Genomic DNA, 16,749 nt, shown 5'->3' with positions numbered 1-16,749 from the left:
AAAAGAAGATAGAGGGAGGTGGGGAAAGCAAAAAAGGAAAAATATCCGATGCCCCCATGCAGGATTGAACTACAGACCTCTTGATTACAAGTCAAGCGCTCTACCACTGAGCTATAAGGGCGGATATGTATTTGCCACCGCCTTACTTCCTCCCTTAGCGCGGGTGCAGCTACCCGTTACACGCCAAAAAAAAAAAAAAAAAGAGGGGGGAAGGAAGCTCGCTAGCTTGCTGGCCACCCGAGAAAAATGAAAAAAGAAATGTGCCCCCACGCGGGATTGAACCGCGGACCTCTTCATGACATGATACGAGTGAAGCGCTCTACCACTGAGCTACAAGGGCTTATTATTAATCTGCCGCTGGAGTTTGGATTATGAAGGACGCTGCATTACTATGCTTACTTGCCCACCCTTCGCGGTCATTATGGTTGAGAATTCGGTGTCTTTCGCCTTGAAAATGGTTGTAGAACACCTTATTGTGCTTAAATATGTCTAGATTTAGGCCTGATATCTTACTATTATTCTGATCATCGTCCGTGGCCTGATTTTACTCGCTTTTTGTTTGGGCCCATACGGACCGAATGTACCGCACTAGATTTATATATATTCTTGCTTGTGTACGACCCGCTCATTCTAACAATCACATCCAAAATTTTCAATTGAAACATCTTATACGACCAAAACCCCGGTAATCTACCCAGGAGCCTCATATAGCACCTAAATAAGTTTCCCATCAACAAAGTCCACAACCTGGACCTTAGCCAGATGATGCTTGACATTCTGCACGAGCGCGATATGCGCCGGGTCTTTGTTCACGAAGTAGTCGCGGTCTGCGGTATTTTCGAAGACGGAGACAAATGCATGGCTGATGCCATTCTATTGACGGAAAGCTAGGAGTCAGGCCTTCGAATCATAGGATCGGAATGTAGGAAGTAGACGCACCTGAAGACCCTCGATAGAGACATCTGCACCGGCCTTCATGGAAACGATATACGGCTTGCCAGTGTCCGGGTGGATGCACGACTCGCGCAGACCCTTGACCTGACTGGCGACCTATACGAGGACATGTTAGATCTGTACGCTTCGGATGTATGAAGTGTAGGACAAACATACATCCTCCCTAACCTCGGGAGTAACGTCGGGATTAAATTGGAGTAGGACAATGTGAGTGACCTGCATTTTGCTCAACTGCGAGATGGTCTATGATGGTACAAGAGAAGATCAGTTCACACTATCGTAGTGCTATCTATTTATTCCCGAAAACTGAAACCATCTTTAACCCTCCCATAGCAAACCCCTCTCCTGGAGAGCCAGATGCCCATTAATCAGCAAGGTACAGATTTACGCAAAGAATTCTTCTCCAGGTGAATATGTCAGCAGAATGGAAATTTCTGGACCCTATGATCCTGCGACATCATCCCATTATAGTGCTTACTGCTGGTGTCCTGGGGAGGATCTCCGGGATTGAATATCTGCGCGGAGCGGGATCTAAACCTCTTTCGGAAAGTAGCCTAAAACTCAAATGATACCCAGTTAGTCTAGTTGCATCCATTGGCCCTCAGAGACGAGTCTCTTTCTTCCTGTCAGCACTCAATTGCATACCAGAAACAACTACACAGAAGATAGTAGCCTCAAGGTGTCTGGACGATACCTGGGTATGATGCCAACCTAACAGTATAACTTTTATATACTGTACACTGCACCGTTCAAACCAGTTCCTTCCCCAAGAGCACCGGCGAATCACTCACTCCCGCAGTACTTAGTACTAGCAATAGAGTTCGCCAGTTCCGGATCCGGGCTGCTGGCAACAACCTAATGAATTGGCTCACACCCAACCAGACCCAACGGCGTCCCTCTCGGGACCTGTGGGCCCAAGTGGAGAAGAAAGATGATCTCACAAGTTGCATTTGTCATCGACAAACAAAAAGAGGGTGAAGAGGGGTGTTGCATCCCATTCCACCGCCTTCTCGGTGCTTCTTGCTCATGATTACCAGAGACACATATATAGGATACCTCCTCCCTCACTCTTCACCATCAACACCCTCCTATCCACTCAACCAAACCAAACATATTACCAAAAACATCCCACCATGCCTCAAAAAGCCATCGCCGTCACCGCCCCTAAGAAGGGCGACCTGGTCACCGACCGTCCCATCCCCAAGCTCCGCGACGACTACATCCTCATCAAGACCGTCAGCGTGGCCCTGAACCCCACGGACTGGAAGCACATCGAGTATCTCGCGCCCACCGGGGTCCTCGTCGGCTGCGACTACGCCGGTATCGTGGAGGAAGTCGGCCCCGCCGTCAAGAAGCCCTTCAAGAAGGGTGACCGGGTTTGCGGCTTCGTCCACGGCGCCAACGCCGTGCAGCCCGAAGACGGCACCTTCGCCGAATACATCGTCGCCAAGGGCGATATCCAGATGCACATCCCGGATAACCTGAGCTTCCAGGAGGCGGCCACTCTCGGTGTTGGTATCACGACCGTCGGTCAGGCTCTGTACCAGAGCTTGAAGCTGGAGCTGCCCACCGAGCCCGCTAAGGGCGGCAACGCAGGCCCGATCCTCATCTACGGTGGCTCGACGGCGACAGGAGCACTGGCGATCCAGTTCGCCAAGTTGTCCGGATACAAGGTGCTGACTACATGCTCGCCAAGGAACTTCGACCTGGTGAAGAGTCTGGGTGCCGATGAGGTGTTTGATTACAGTGCGCCGAATGCGGCGGCGGAGATCCGGAAGGCTACGGATAACAAGTTGAAGTTGGTGCTGGATACCATTTCGTTGGAGGCGAGTGCCAAGTTCTGTGATGAGGCCATTTCCACCGAGGGTGGTGAGTACAGTGCGCTTTTGGCGGTGGGGATTGAGCGGAAGAATGTCAATGATCGGTGGACTCTGGCGTATACTGCTGTGGGTGAGGAGTTCATGTTTGGTGACACGCCGTTCCCGGCCAAGCCCGAGGATAAGGAATTTGCTGCCAAGTTCTGGGATATTGCGCAGAAGTTGTTGGCTGAGGGCAAGATTAAGGTGCATCGGCCTAGTGTGCGTGGGGAGGGTTTGAAGGGTGTGTTGGAGGGGTTGCAGCTGCTCAAGGCTGATAAGGTCAGTGGCGAGAAGCTGGTGTACAATGTTGCCGAGACTCCTTAGATAGTAAGAAGTACACTATGTGTGTCAGGTGTTAATGAAATGGGTTTATGATTTTAAAGCACCCTGTGTCTCTTCCCTTGCCTGCCGGTTTAGGACTAGATTCCGCTTCGAGGAGCTTCATCTGTAGTTTTTGTAATGCTCGCTGCCTTGGCGCGGTGGGACGGGAAACTGCTGAGCGGACACTAAACTACATGCGGAAATCACTGCGCGGGGCAACCCGTGGCTGGCCTGATCTGTGACAACTTAGACAGCTGCAGTGCGCATGCACTTATTATATAGAAGACGCTACTTATGCTCATCCATGACAGCCTTGGAATGACATAGCCACTCCCTGCTTATCAATCAACTGTGGATTTCAAGACGGATCCCCGGACATTTACTACACTGTCGCCCAGACTGGGATGAGATGGTGTTTATCGGTGCACTGGAATCACAATCTTCGATTCTTGAAATGTACATTGAGCTTGGGTATTGCGAATATTGCACTCCTATCCTTCAAAGTGCTCGTCAAAGACCTTTCCGGGATTCATCAACCAGCTAAAAAGGGATGAGTAAGCGACCGAGAGAGCACAAAGGATTAACGTACTGAGGATCAACGCTCCGTTTCAGTCCCCTCATTAGTTGCATTGTCGGTGTACCGAGTTCCTCCTCGAGATAGGCCTGGTGGATGTTAGCGTTGAGGATATGATATGAAACAATGGGATGAGGGATTGCTGACCTTCTTTCCTAATCCGATGCCATGTTCGCCCTGGTTCAGTCAGACATCTGTTCGAAAGGTCATCTAAGGACGATCATTCTTACAGAAACCGTTCCTTCCATCTCAAGCGCCCGCTTCATCATCCTCGAAACACACGCCTTGACACCCTGGTATTGCTCTGGACTCTGGGGGTTGTACATCACCGCTTGGTGGAAGTTGCCGTCTCCGACGTGGCCTAGAACCGTGGAGAACAGACCCAGATTGCTGGATTCGGCTTTTGATAGCTCTGGATATCCCGTTAATATTGATTATGCGACGCAATTGCTCTGAAGCTAACTCACCAACAATCTCAGCCAGCCGCGAAATCGGTACAGCCACATCCGTAGACCAGATTTCGGTTCCTTCTGGTCTCACAGCCAGCATGGCCCAGAGGGACTGCTTTCTAGCAGACCAGAGATTGTCGCCTTCCTCGCGGGACTTTGCGAATACCAATTCTTTGCCTTTGTTGTTGGTTAGGATGGATTTTGTGCGTTGGATGCTGTCGTCGATTGCCGTGCGGGATCCGGTGAACCTGGATTGTCAGCTGACCATTATGATTTCAACCAGTATCAGTCTTACTTCAAAAAGAGGGTCGGCTCCTCTGACCAAAATCTGCCACCTGCGCCTCCGTTCTGGTTGATGATCTTCATCTGCACATCGTCCATGAATTCCAACGCCGCGAGGGGAACCCCGTCCCGAATCAACTTCGATGCTGCGGCCGTTGCGTCGCCGACTGTGGGGAAGGTAGCAATACCAACACTGCTGTCTTCGGGAATGATAGCAAGCTTGAGTGTCGCCTCCGTGATAATACCCAAAGTCCCTTCCGATCCAGTGAAAAGCGCGTTCAGGTTATACCCAGCAGAAGACTTGCGCGGTCGCCGTTTCGTCTTGATCACTGTTCCATCCGGAAGCACGACAGTGAGGTTGACCACCCAGTCCTTCATCGTCCCGTAGCGCATCGCGTTCGTGCCACTGCAATTTGTCGCGACCATACCGCCCACATACGCAGTAGGACTGGGGTCCATGGGCAGAAACAGCCCAGTAGATTTGATCTCCTCGTTCAGATCCGTCCACCGTACACCTGCTTGGACCGTCACATTCATGTCCTGCTCGTACAGCTCAATGACCTTGTTCATCCGCGACAGGTCAATACAGACGCCCGAGTGAGGAGCTGCAAAGTTCCCTTCAACGCTTGATCCGGCGCCGAATGGCACCATCGGAACCCTGTATTTGGTGCATATTTTGGCGATTGCGGATACTTCCTCTGTCGTGGCTGGACTGAGGACCGCAATTGGTCGTGCGGTGGTGTTGGACGTGGACCATTCGGAGTATCCATGAACTTCAATGTCGTCGGCGTCAACACTTACATTGTCGGGTCCGATGATTGTCTTGATTTCCTCGACGGCCTAAATCTCGCGATTAATAATCATGATAGTTAAGCTGCAAATGTGCTACATACCCGAAGCATCGTCGGGACGTCCGCATATTTGGAAGGTCCGGATTGAGATGGACCAGATAGAACATCTCTAGCAACATCCTGCGTCTTGGAGGCTCCCCTTCCGCGCCAAGCCTCGGACGCAAAGAGCGTTACAGCCGCGGTAGCGACAATCGTCCCCAGGATAGGCAACGTGGCCGACTGCTGCCTCGGGGGATGTTGCGGATTAGTTGCATAGTTTGCTTGGTGCTGAAATTTCACCCTGATCTTGAGTGAGGATGGCTGATGGGATACACCCCAGGCATTTAATGATGATCGCCGCCCGCAGGCACGAAGGTAATAGTTTGTTTGCCAACGGATCATGGCTGGGTGATGAGGTCTCATAAATGAGAGGTCAAATTTCGCCCGTTGAGGATCGACGAACAAAATTTGGGATGGTCCGTGGTTCGCCTTATTGGGTATCCGAGGTTTAATGAGATTATCGGGATCTTCAGGGTCGCAGGGACACCATGCAGGGTGATCACAACAGGCTTCTAGAAGCGAACGAATTCTTCGGTTATTGATCGACGGGTGTCATATGGCTCTGGGACTGTGGAAGGTGAGTTGTTAAAGTGGCCAATAGTGCTAGTTACACCCTATCTGCCATGCTCTCAGGAAGATGCACTGATTGGAAATGAAGACTTGAAGCAGTCATCACTGTTTGCGGCTGACGGTGAAGGGGGGATCGACCGCAACATTTGCCTAATCGGGATGGGGCCGGAAAACGCGGGGAAATAAATACCAGTCACGTGATAGACGAGGGACCAACACATTCGCCAGCAGATGACAGTCGGGTCGCTTCTTGAATGATCAGAATGTAATGTTTCGTTCATTTGGATTTTGACCTGTGTATATGGCACCCGATCACAGGAAAGACGCAACTTGATTGTGTGTTCTTGATTAGGTTCCTCGAAAGACCGGATAGTGGTATATCATAAGCCATGAAAGGCCTCGATAATACAATCCTATTCATTTTCAGAACTCTCTAGTTCGTAAAACTATCAAGGCATGAAAGGTTTTAGGTGCGGTGGGCGCTTGGGTAGTAGGTCATGGCCGCTGGCACCGGCATGCCGAACCAGGACGCAACCGACTCCGAGCCGTACAATGATGACAGTCAAGTCATGGAGAAGAAGTTGATAGATAGAGGTAACTAGTAAACTGGAAGTGTTGACTTAGAAAGTAAATTAACATGAATGTGAGTGCATTCTTAAAGCGTCAGAGATAAGGTATGACTTTGAGAGCAAGGAAGATGCTGAAATGAAGAGTCTTCAAGGCAAAGAACTCGCAATACCTACACTGGCAGCAGAGGTATTGACTGTTAGGAAAGCGAAATGTTGTATAGCGTACAGTGAATTGATCAGACAGACGCCCTCCAAGTCCACATCTGCTAGCGGACATGCCGAATCATGCTGCATTCACTACAGTCGTCCAATAAGAAAGACTATCCTCGCAGTTACATATCTTCCAGTGTGGTAGAACTTTGTCATCCACCGGTAAACCAAGGTCAGGACTGGCTTTACCTACATGTGGTTCTGATCGCACCATATCTCGTGCTTCCGATAAGTGATGTGCTGCTACCGGATAACACCCAACCTAGCTACTTCGCTTTTCTGAGGTAACTCGTCATAACCACCAACCCTTGCGGGATATCGCGTAATAACCAACAAGCCCAGCGTAGTCTCTCATACCTGACGATATTACCCCAATCATGAGTCCCAAAGTCCTCATATCGTAAAAATTTAGGTAATCGGGACCTCATTTCCGATACCAGAGTTATTAATCGCTGATCGATGCTTTGTGTGTTCCTACAAGGTGAAATAAACTCAGACAGGCTTTTCCCGCAAGATGCAGAATTTTCGCCGATCCAGCAGTCTAGACTGTTGAACCATGCTTCTCATTCGATTCTGTTCTTTCCCGTTCCCAGAGACAACACATCGAGCCGTGAGCAATATCCAATTGAAGAGAGAACCCCGACCGCTAGGGACCCTTGGGCAGTAAGAAGCCGAATTATTCACCATAATAGGGTAAAATCACATTTACTGCCGTAGTGGGCAGAGTTACTAGGAATGGTAGACCGTGTACTCCATACCCCAACCTCATGATCCGGCCATGACCTATTCTTAGCAGATCTGTCACTCGCTATCCCACCATTGATTCGAATAGATGATCTCGATACGACGCCCACCACTCCGCGATCATGGCCATGGCAGATGGCCGATACGGAGACATTGATTCTATTTTCGACTCTCGCAATGGAGGCAGTGGATCAAATTTCCCGCGTTTTCCCCGTCTTCCCAGTGTTGTAACTGGGATATGAAACACTCAGACCCGGCAAAGTGTCATGGTGGTTGGTGAGCAAGGTTGGTTTGTTTCGAGGGAAAGGACTCAACCAGTAGTAAGTTCGAGGGCCAGCCGTAGGGGGAAAATGTAAAGCCCCAGTCGAGTGTCGGCACCACCTTCCGACTACATTGGCGACTGTGAGAATTGTGAACTCTAAAGTGCTTCTTTCTTGCGTGCTAAGCTTCCATGTGGATAGTCTGGAGGGACTATTCCGTTAGACCCTCTTCTTTAGGGGTTCATTATTGGTCTCGGGAATTTTAGGCTGCTTCAGTGGTCGCGGGTTCGCTGCTCGGGGTCTGCATGGGTGGTTCCTGGAAGCGGACACCATTTCCAATTCAAGTTTAGCTTTGCAGACTAGAGTGAGGATGTAGAGACCTCCCCAAAGTTGGGAAGTCGAGGTCGAGCGAACGGTGGGGTTTCAGGGTGAGACGAGGCCAAAATAGGGTTTGGCTCGAAACAGCGGGTCCTCATTGGATGGGCTATTCTTAGCTCAGGGGAGATAGAAGAAAGGGGTGCGAACTTGGAGATAGTAAAATAGTAACCGCAACTGAGTATACACAGAAGATGAATAAGGTCGAAGCTGTAGGTGCGAGCTGAAGTAAGTGAATGAATAAACTTGGAGAGTTGAGTTGGTGTTCCTGCCGATCAGAAAAGACATAGGAAGCCTAAACGGGGGCAGTTCCGAGGATCATCCGCAACGCCCGGAAGAACCAGCCGATCCCCCCATCTTCGGGCAAACTCCAAACATGGGCTGCAGATCGCTAGCGCAGGGGTCACGATCGTGATACACCTCCACTGCTCTCCAGCCCGTCTTGCATCAATTCTTGCTGTCAAGGAATTTACGTTTATCCGGAGTTCACTATCAATGCTCAGGCATCAGTAGTGACTCGTTTGGTGCTCTCGTTCTCATACACGTAGTCTATACTATCAGCGCATCTAATCACTATGGACAACCTCAAGCCATTGACCCCTGATTCAGGTCATCAACAATGCTCAAGCATTGACTCTCTCGATCCCAGATCGAAAACCTCTTTTCATCTCGATCTCTGGGTCACAATTCTAGCACGTTTTGACGCAGCGACACCGGCCAGGTTCTGAGCCGGTCTTCCCTGCCTGATTCGGAGCTCTGATTCCCCGTTGAGTGCCGGCTCTGTGCCCATTTTGATCAATGCAGATGTTCCAGTACCAGGAGAGCCCATCGTCCCTGACCGTATCCACAGTCTACCAAGTCCGTGCCCGTCGAAAAACCCAGATGATGGTTCATTCTACGGTTCACTAAGATGCTTGGCAGGTCCGAACCAGGCCATGGACACTTTTCTTAGAAACTCAACACTGACACGAGCAGCCACTATCAAACCACCGCGGTTTCACGGGCCCCTATCCACGGGGAGACAGCCATGGCTCTCCTCCGCGATGCGGGAGAAGAAGACGGGAACCTTTCGACGCAAAAAGGCATATATAGCCTCTATCACCACCACCGATCAGGTTGACTTTCTTTCCATCCCATCCTCATCCCTCTCACCAGTCTTTTCTTCTCTTTTTCCTCTCGCTCTCGTTTGCTTTTCAGATCGCCTGTGGCGTATCGATCTCTGTGTTTAAATTTTCAATAATTCCGTTCAACTCTCGTTCTTCTCGATTCCCGTTTCTCGAAGGTAACCTTCCTACCACTTGCTGATCTTCGGTTCCAATCATGCTTGGCACAGTACTAACGATCACAGAAACCGAAATCAATCAGTCAAAATGGTTCGCTTCTACAGAGTCTCCGCTGCGACCCTCGTCACCGCCGCCACCGTCTCCGCCATCCCCATCCCATGCCTCCTTCCCTTCCTCAGCGGCGCTGGTAGCCTCCTGGGAAGCTCCGGCCTGGGTGCCAGTCTCGGTCTCGGTGGCAGTGCCAGCGGCAGCGGCAGCGCCGACTTGGGCGCCAGCCTTGGTGGTAGCGGCAGCGGTAGTGGAAGTGCTGGTGCTGGTCTCGGTGCTGACCTCGGCGCCGGTCTGAGCGGCAGCGCTGGTCTGGGTGCCCTTCTGGGCGGTGGTGCCGGTGCCAGTGCTACCGGTGCTGCGGGTGCTGGTGCTTCGGGAGCTGCCGGTCTTGGTGGCTCCGCTGGCCTGGGTGGATCTGCTGACCTGGGCGCTGATCTGGGTGCCGGTCTTGGTCTGGGTGGAAGTGGCAGCGCCGGTGCCGGTCTTGGTGCCAGTGCTACTGGCGCTGCTGGTGCTGGTGCCTCGGGCTCTGCTGGCCTGGGCGCTGGCCTTGGTGGATCTGCTGGCCTCGGTGGCTCTGCTGGTCTGGGTGGTAGCGCTGGTCTCGGCGCTGGTCTGGGTGGAAGTGCCACTGGTGCTGCTGGTGCCGGTGCTTCTGGCGCTGCTGGCCTCGGTGGCTCTGCTGGCCTGGGTGGCAGCGCCGGCCTTGGTGCTGGTCTTGGAGGAAGTGCTACTGGCTCCGCTGGCGCTGGTGCTTCCGGTGCTGCTGGTCTCGGCGGTTCCGCCGGTCTTGGTGGCTCCGCCGGTCTTGGTGGCTCTGCCGGTCTGGGCGCTGGTCTCGGTGGCAGCGCTACCGGTTCTGCTGGCGCGGGTGCTTCCGGCGCTGCTGGCCTTGGTGCTGGCGCCGGCCTTGGAGGAAGTGCTACCGGATCTCTCGGTGCCGGTGCCTCGGGTGCTGCTGGCCTCGGTGGCTCTGCTGGCCTCGGTGGTAGCGCTACCGGTGCTGCTGGTGCTGGTGCCTCCGGCGCTGCTGGCCTTGGTGCTGGTGCCGGTCTTGGAGGAAGTGCTACCGGATCTCTCGGTGCCGGTGCCTCGGGTGCTGCTGGCCTTGGTGGCTCTGCCGGTCTTGGTGGTAGCGCTACCGGTGCTGCTGGCGCTGGTGCTTCCGGCGCTGCTGGTGCTGGTCTCGGTGCTGGTCTTTCCGGCTCTGGATCTACTGGTCTCGGTGCTGGCGCTGGTCTTGGTGCCAGCCCCAGTGGCAGCGTCGGTGCTAGCCCTAGCGCTAGTGCTGGTCTTGGTGCCGGCCTTTCTGGATCTGGCTCCGCTGGTCTCTCTGGATCTGGATCTGCTGGCCTCGGTGCGGGTGCTGATCTCGGTGCTTCCGGCGATGCCTCGGGTGATGTGAGCGGCAGCGGATCCGGCTCTGCTTCTCTCGGTGCCGGAGCTTCTGGCAGCGGCGATGACGATACTGACGTCGGTGTTTCCCCCACCACTGCGGAAGCTCCCAGCGCCACCACCACTTGGGTCAGTGCCTCCACCAGCGTCTCTCTCGGTCCTTACGGCGGCGCCAGCGGCAGCATCACGGCTGGAGGATCCACGGGCGGCGACGACAGCGACGATTCCGATGCCGGAGCTGATGCCGATGCAGATGCGGATGCTAGCGCGGATGCAGACGCCTCTGCCAGCGCGGATGCCGATGCCTCTGCCAGCGGTAGCGGAAATGCTGATGCCAACGCTAGTGCTGGGGCCTCCGTTAGTGGTAGCGCTGAGGCCTCTGCTAGCGCTAATGCGAAGGCTTCTGCGTCCCTGAACTTCTCTGCTTAAGGTATGTATCACACTTCATCTCGAGACTTTGGCCTGGCTGCTAACAAGTCAATAGGAGTTACGGCGTTGGTATCGATCGATCGCTCTATAGTGACACCACACTACCTCGAACCTCCGGGAATCGATTGTTTCAAAATGATTTAGGTATATCTTATGGGATGGGAATGGGTTCAATGCTGTCATTCGTTCATGATTATATTGTCTAATTATTTGCGTCGTCCTTTGTGACGAGTCCTACTTACACTGAAATTGAGGGGATCCAGGCCAGTCTGTCATAGTCATAATCTGAATTCAAGCCTGTTGATAGATATTCTTGCTTCATTTTCTAACATGTAGTTTTCAGTAGCATTTACTGAGCATTTTATGAGTAGTAATGATCGTCTTACCTGGACAGTACTTAGAAGACGAAGTAATATCGTTTATTTAGCCTTCTGAAGAGTGTGAGTGATCTCAGAGGGACTACTTGTGCAAGAGACAGGAAAAAAGTGAGTACCAAAGAAAAAAGCGACAAGATAAACGGCTCTCTTCAGTCACTATAACGGGTAGCCGAGCTAGCCACAAAACAAAAAAGCAAAAAAGAATGACCTACGCAGGATTCGAACCTGCAATCTCTTGATCCGTAGTCAAGCGCCTTACCATTGGGCCAGCAGGCCAATTGTTGAAAATATGCTACAGGTAAATGTTATATAATCCAAAATAAAGCGTTCGCAGCCGCAGTCACCTTCAATGGCCACTCATGGGGGGGTTTCTTCAATAGGTATCGCGGTGGTTTCTTACTGTCCAACCCCAAGTGGTAAGCCCTTGAAAGCATGCTTATACTACTATGATAACCGATCTTGAATTTGACCGGTTCAAGCAATAGTACAAGATAATTCCAGGTAAAGAGCAACTCTACCCAGCTAATAACTGCTAGCATGAGGGCCATTTACCACGGAAAGACGGTACCATCCCAGACCCGCAACTGGGCTCCCATGGACTCGCGCGTGGCACCATCAATAAGCTTGACAATGCCACTGACACTCTCCTCAACTGTCTGAAAAGCCTTCTCCAGCCCGACCTTGGTGCGCTCGCATTGCCCACTAATCATGCTTAGCCTCTGCGAGAACCCCTGTCAGAACCCAGCGAGTATTCCCGGCTTGAATAAATACCAAGTTGAATGGGCTGATATGTTGCAGTGAGCAAAGAGCATTAGTAATTCCAGGTTTCCTCTTACCAATGGTGACAAATCAACTACAATTTTCTCCTGAATGTAGAGACTATCCCCTTCTTTGATGACTTGCCAGAAAGAGTCACTTGTGTTGGTAAGGCACTTTACAATGATTTTTCGAACATCTGTATCAGCTTGCCTATCTCCACATCTCCAGGAGGGAGAACCTGTACCCCAACGACACCGCGAAGTCCAGAAACACGGTAGATGAACTGTTTTAGCTACGTCAATGGATCTACCATCTATTTCGCGCAGGCTGGGAAAGTATACCCAGAATAGATTCAATTTTCCGCTCCAAATTAGTGTTCCCTTGTGTCGCCCTAACGGCGCATCTCGCGTGTTCAGTATGCCGCCGAGTAACCAACATATTCGCACTCGATGTCGAATATACCATTGAACGAAATCCTTGGTTGGGTTCCGATGTAGTCATCTAGCGGATGCTTGCTTGAGTGGCTCAGATATGGACCAAGCAATTCTGCTGTGGTATGCCCACTAAATATCTTCTTTGCCCCTGTATTGCTGCGAAGTAATTGTACCGGTAATTCGTTTAGCAGAAACAACACGCGTATCAGATACTTCCTGCGCTTTCTCTACTAAGCACTAGGCTATACAATTGCTTGAACCGAAGGCTTTACTTATATGCCTTGTGATACAATGTATCTTTGTGTCTGCGAGCCAAATGGGTGAGGTTATAGTCATGGTCTTGGCATTGACTTGAGCTTGGACATGCTTAGAATGCACAATGATAGATCTGGTTAGTCCTTGAAGTCGGCTTCCATAAGGGACTTAGTTATTAGATCAGTCAAGCCTTCTTATCTAGCCTTCCAAGCTTAGTCCGAGCACATACGACCATAGGGTGTGGAAAACAGGGCTTCCCGTCCGCTCAGCCGTACTTAAGCCACACGCCGGGAGGTTAGTAGTTGGGTGGGTGACCACCAGCGAATCCCTTCTGTTGTATGTTTTTATTTTTATTTGGCAGGCGTGAAAAGGAAAAAGATCAAAGTCTAAAATCCGACTCTTCGTGATGGCTAATTGTTTTGAGGGTTCATATGCATACACAAGAGTATGGTAAGGATCGACCGCAACACGCTTGAGAAGCAACTGATGTTCCATTTTTGGGCATTTCCTTCTAATAGTTTGGCCAGATAGCTTCGATCATAAATAGAAAAGATCTAAGTGTGATGATACTGAATCAGGACCTGGTTGATAGCGCCATCAGTAGCTTCATGGCCTCATATGCCGCAGTCCAACGCACACTTCTCAAGTACCGGGCGACTTCAACAGTAAGACCATGCGTACAGCACTTTCCCAAAGTGCGGCGAATATTCGCTGGGGATACGGACCCCATTAGCGAGACCATATGGTTCATCAACACCCTAGACTGTGTCTGGGGCATGTCTCTCTCAGGATGTCTACATATTTCACGGGCATCTGAAATCCCGCCACCGAAGCAATGAAACGCCCAGCACGTCAGCGTCCCTATAACCAAGCACCACGGGTAGTGGAATACACCGTTCACATCCCAATTTCTCAAATTGAGAATCCCTTCACGCATCATCTGCGCCGCATGCCATGCTGCCTGCTCTGCGGCGGTCGCATTTGTGCTGACCCAATTCCTAATCCAGTCCTCAGATATATGGCGATCTTCTGGCATCACTATATGTCCAAAGATAGCCTTAGCCCCCGCAGCAGCTTGCAGGTGACGGACTTCACAGTTGATTACAATATGTGCGGTATGGTACAGTGCCAGAGTGGCAACACTCTCTTGCCTGTGATTGCTCCTGTCTCCGATGCTTTGAAATAGGCACATGGTGTAGGCGTCGTAGTGTGCTTTCCACGTCTCCAGGGCATGGGCCATCCTCCTTCGCCATGGTCTCCATTGCTCCCCGCCGTGGTCTATATCGCTTAGATAAATAGACTGGTTATCGAAATGCGCAATATCGTTACACATTGACATAATGCCATGAAGAACCAGCGTAAGTGATAAACTGTCCATTGGCAAGCTTTGAAATTTATCTCCGTCTTGGATGAGGTCTTTGATCATGCTATTAAAGTATGCCGGCTCAGTGTGAGATTTCCGGATATGTTCCCAGGCTGTCTCGCTGGGCGCTTCCCACAACTCTTGGGAACATGGAAGTGGGACTTGGATGTTGTGTGTGGACATGTTAGGCATCACGGAGTAGCAGGATACGTTTTGCGTGTCCCACATGAAGACGAAGAGAATTAATCTGGGAGAAGATGGTTAGAAAAAGAAGGGAAGAATAGAAAAAGGAAGAAGTGGCGCACTAGAAGAAAAGTAGCTTGGATTAGATACCTTTTATATTGCTCGGCGTTGGCAAAGCTCTTCCAGTCCAGGTCGGGTTGGACTAGGTGACTAGGGAGCATTATTCCCCCGCGAACATGGTATCGGGATACCCGCCGAATGGCCTAAGCTTACACATGAGCAAATGAAAGGTTTCAACAACCTGGTGCATACTCACACCAAACAGAAGGGTGTGAATCAACATAGCGTTTTCGCGCTGATACGGGCCAGCTCGATACATGCCATAGCATTCAAGAATAAGAAAAGCCTGTAGCATCGATAGATCGGGCATCGGGACGCTCATCAGTCCGCTAAGGATATACGGCACCAGGGCATCGTATAGATACACGGACAGTTGATGAGTGTCTTTGTTCTTGTATGTCTGACCTAAAATGATTATGGAGAGTAGAAAGACAGGGTCTCCTCCTTCTATGTCAAGAGTCGCCAAATGGACCATCGGGTAGGAGGAATTGAAAAAGCGGAAGAATAGACTGATATAGTCTTGCATATTGTCTATCGACAAGAGCGCTGTATTGCCATCGATAATGGTGCCTTCTGGTGTCACTGGACGTATTTCTGATAGAAGCCTGAGAATCTCATCTCGTTTGGAAACGGAAAGGGCGATCCTGCCACCTGGGAGAGTGACATCTTGGGCCTCCCCATTCTCATCATTCTGTAGGAACACGTCGTGTATAAGGGGCTCGAGACACTGTTGTCGAGTGGTCAGCATCCACAGCACGTTATGCCCACATCGCCATAATGGTCAGCCTAGGGCGGCGGAAGAATATGCTTTCTAGACGTAGGTATATTCTTACCATTGGATCGTGTCGAAATGGGGTGATATTAGTGGTGTTCTGCACAATGCATGCCGACCGAGTATCATGTCTTGGTATGGTCGTTTCTGGACCACTGGACTGGATTTCTGTACACTCCCGGCTAACCGGCCTGTCAGGGGTAGGGTGAAGATTCTGTACCTCCTGGTGGTGATTCTGTTCCTCTACTTCAATCTGAGGTAGAGTCTGACCCGTGGCTAGAGGCGAGAGGGCCAAGCCCATTACATCAAAGTGCACCGCATCAAAGGAAGTGTCGTAATACATATTAATTAGTTCATCCATGTTTAAAGAGTCAGTATTCGCAATGGGCGCTGCATCCAGTTGTGGCTGAGAACTCAGGGAATGGCGTCCGGACAGCTGTTGACCCGCAACTGCATTATCACCCGTGCCTCCATCTTGAATCTGGGCGTCGATTTGACAAGAGGAACCAGGTTGTGCCGGTCTGGTGAAGGGCTCGACCTTGTCTGTATCCTGCCCCAGGCCCGAAGGCCGAGGGGAGAGTGGAACCCTAGCCATATGGGAACCAGGAATAGTTTTCCGGCGGGTCTGGAGTATGCCTAGCCCTGCACCACCGGCCAGACCATCCTTGACCGTGTGGCGCGCTTTGTGTCGTTCTATAAGAAAAATTAGAATACGTCGCTAAATTAGACCGTTAATGCATACCCAGCAGGTCTAATCTCTTGAACGAGGCATGGCATCGACCGCAGACCCAGCGGGTCTCTGAGTGGTTCAGCGAGTGTCGTTGGAGGTGAGACAACCGGGTGAAGGTCTTATCACACCCTGCCATGGAACAGCGATAATGCTTCTCTCGTGAGCAAGTAGCTTGTGGTTTTTTCTTGCCCAGAGTCATGCTTGCGTCCTAATGCTCCCTCCGCTTGAGATTTTGCGGTGTGGTTGCGATCATAGAACAGAGAACTATGATAAACTCGTCGATTGCAGAAAAATGGATGTTAGATAGTTGAGGTTGAGGTTATGCTTCACAGTTGGCTCTCTGGATGGAAGCTAATGGGCCCGTGTGCACGTCCTTTCCTCCATACAAAGGTCAAAATTGGGGCTTCGTCGTTCGGCCTATGTGTTTTGGAACAATCAGATGCGATCTCTGTCAATAACAGAAATTATTACATAGGCAGAGTCTGAGGGACTCAAATGATCCTTCATACCTTGGCGAGGATGTTATCTGTCCCTGTGCCGA

At 51.1% G+C, this 16,749-nt stretch overlaps 5 protein-coding genes and 4 non-coding genes across 9 annotated transcripts; 3 read left to right on the top strand and 6 right to left on the bottom strand.

Moving 5' to 3' along the window:
* Positions 1-49: 49 nt before the first annotated feature.
* On the bottom strand, positions 50-121 carry AtWU_t38. Its single transcript has one exon. It is a non-coding gene; the product is annotated as a tRNA-Thr (tRNA).
* A 140-nt stretch (positions 122-261) lies between these two features.
* Positions 262-340, bottom strand: AtWU_t37. Its single transcript is given in 2 exon segments — positions 262-297; positions 305-340. It is a non-coding gene; the product is annotated as a tRNA-Thr (tRNA).
* Positions 341-714: 374 nt separating this feature from the next.
* AtWU_01594 (Dabb family protein) lies at positions 715-1,176 on the bottom strand (the record flags this gene model as incomplete). Its single annotated transcript, XM_035496708.1, has 3 exons — positions 715-873; positions 940-1,050; positions 1,111-1,176. 3 exons carry the CDS (start codon positions 1,174-1,176, stop codon positions 715-717), a joined length of 336 nt encoding a protein of 111 aa, XP_035352601.1.
* Positions 1,177-2,087: 911 nt separating this feature from the next.
* AtWU_01593 (zinc-binding alcohol dehydrogenase family protein) lies at positions 2,088-3,137 on the top strand (the record flags this gene model as incomplete). Its single annotated transcript, XM_035496707.1, has 1 exon — positions 2,088-3,137. One exon carries the CDS (start codon positions 2,088-2,090, stop codon positions 3,135-3,137), a length of 1,050 nt encoding a protein of 349 aa, XP_035352600.1.
* A 488-nt stretch (positions 3,138-3,625) lies between these two features.
* On the bottom strand, positions 3,626-5,671 carry AtWU_01592 (FAD-binding oxidoreductase; the record flags this gene model as incomplete). The annotated part of the gene is made up of 7 exons (XM_035496706.1): positions 3,626-3,674; positions 3,724-3,797; positions 3,856-3,885; positions 3,939-4,120; positions 4,176-4,405; positions 4,453-5,279; positions 5,333-5,671. The coding sequence occupies 7 exons, from the start codon at positions 5,669-5,671 to the stop codon at positions 3,626-3,628; spliced, it is 1,731 nt and encodes a 576-aa protein (XP_035352599.1).
* Positions 5,672-9,427: 3,756 nt separating this feature from the next.
* Positions 9,428-11,215, top strand: AtWU_01591 (transcription factor domain family protein; the record flags this gene model as incomplete). The annotated part of the gene is made up of 1 exon (XM_035496705.1): positions 9,428-11,215. One exon carries the CDS (start codon positions 9,428-9,430, stop codon positions 11,213-11,215), a length of 1,788 nt encoding a protein of 595 aa, XP_035352598.1.
* A 581-nt stretch (positions 11,216-11,796) lies between these two features.
* AtWU_t36 lies at positions 11,797-11,868 on the bottom strand. Its single transcript has one exon. It is a non-coding gene; the product is annotated as a tRNA-Arg (tRNA).
* A 1,399-nt stretch (positions 11,869-13,267) lies between these two features.
* AtWU_r8 lies at positions 13,268-13,383 on the top strand. Its single transcript, XR_004775254.1, has one exon. It is a non-coding gene; the product is annotated as a 5S ribosomal RNA (ribosomal RNA).
* A 231-nt stretch (positions 13,384-13,614) lies between these two features.
* AtWU_01590 (transcription factor domain-containing protein) lies at positions 13,615-16,407 on the bottom strand (the record flags this gene model as incomplete). The annotated part of the gene is made up of 5 exons (XM_035496704.1): positions 13,615-14,650; positions 14,737-14,849; positions 14,903-15,433; positions 15,540-16,171; positions 16,221-16,407. 5 exons carry the CDS (start codon positions 16,405-16,407, stop codon positions 13,615-13,617), a joined length of 2,499 nt encoding a protein of 832 aa, XP_035352597.1.
* Positions 16,408-16,749: the final 342 nt, after the last annotated feature.

The sequence above is a fragment of the Aspergillus tubingensis genome, assembly GCF_013340325.1.
Source record: "Aspergillus tubingensis WU-2223L DNA, scaffold_3, whole genome shotgun sequence".
In the NCBI taxonomy this organism is placed as follows: Eukaryota; Fungi; Ascomycota; class Eurotiomycetes; order Eurotiales; family Aspergillaceae; genus Aspergillus; species Aspergillus tubingensis.
Note: the sequence above shows the minus strand (reverse complement) of the source record. Positions and strands in the feature narration are given on the sequence as shown.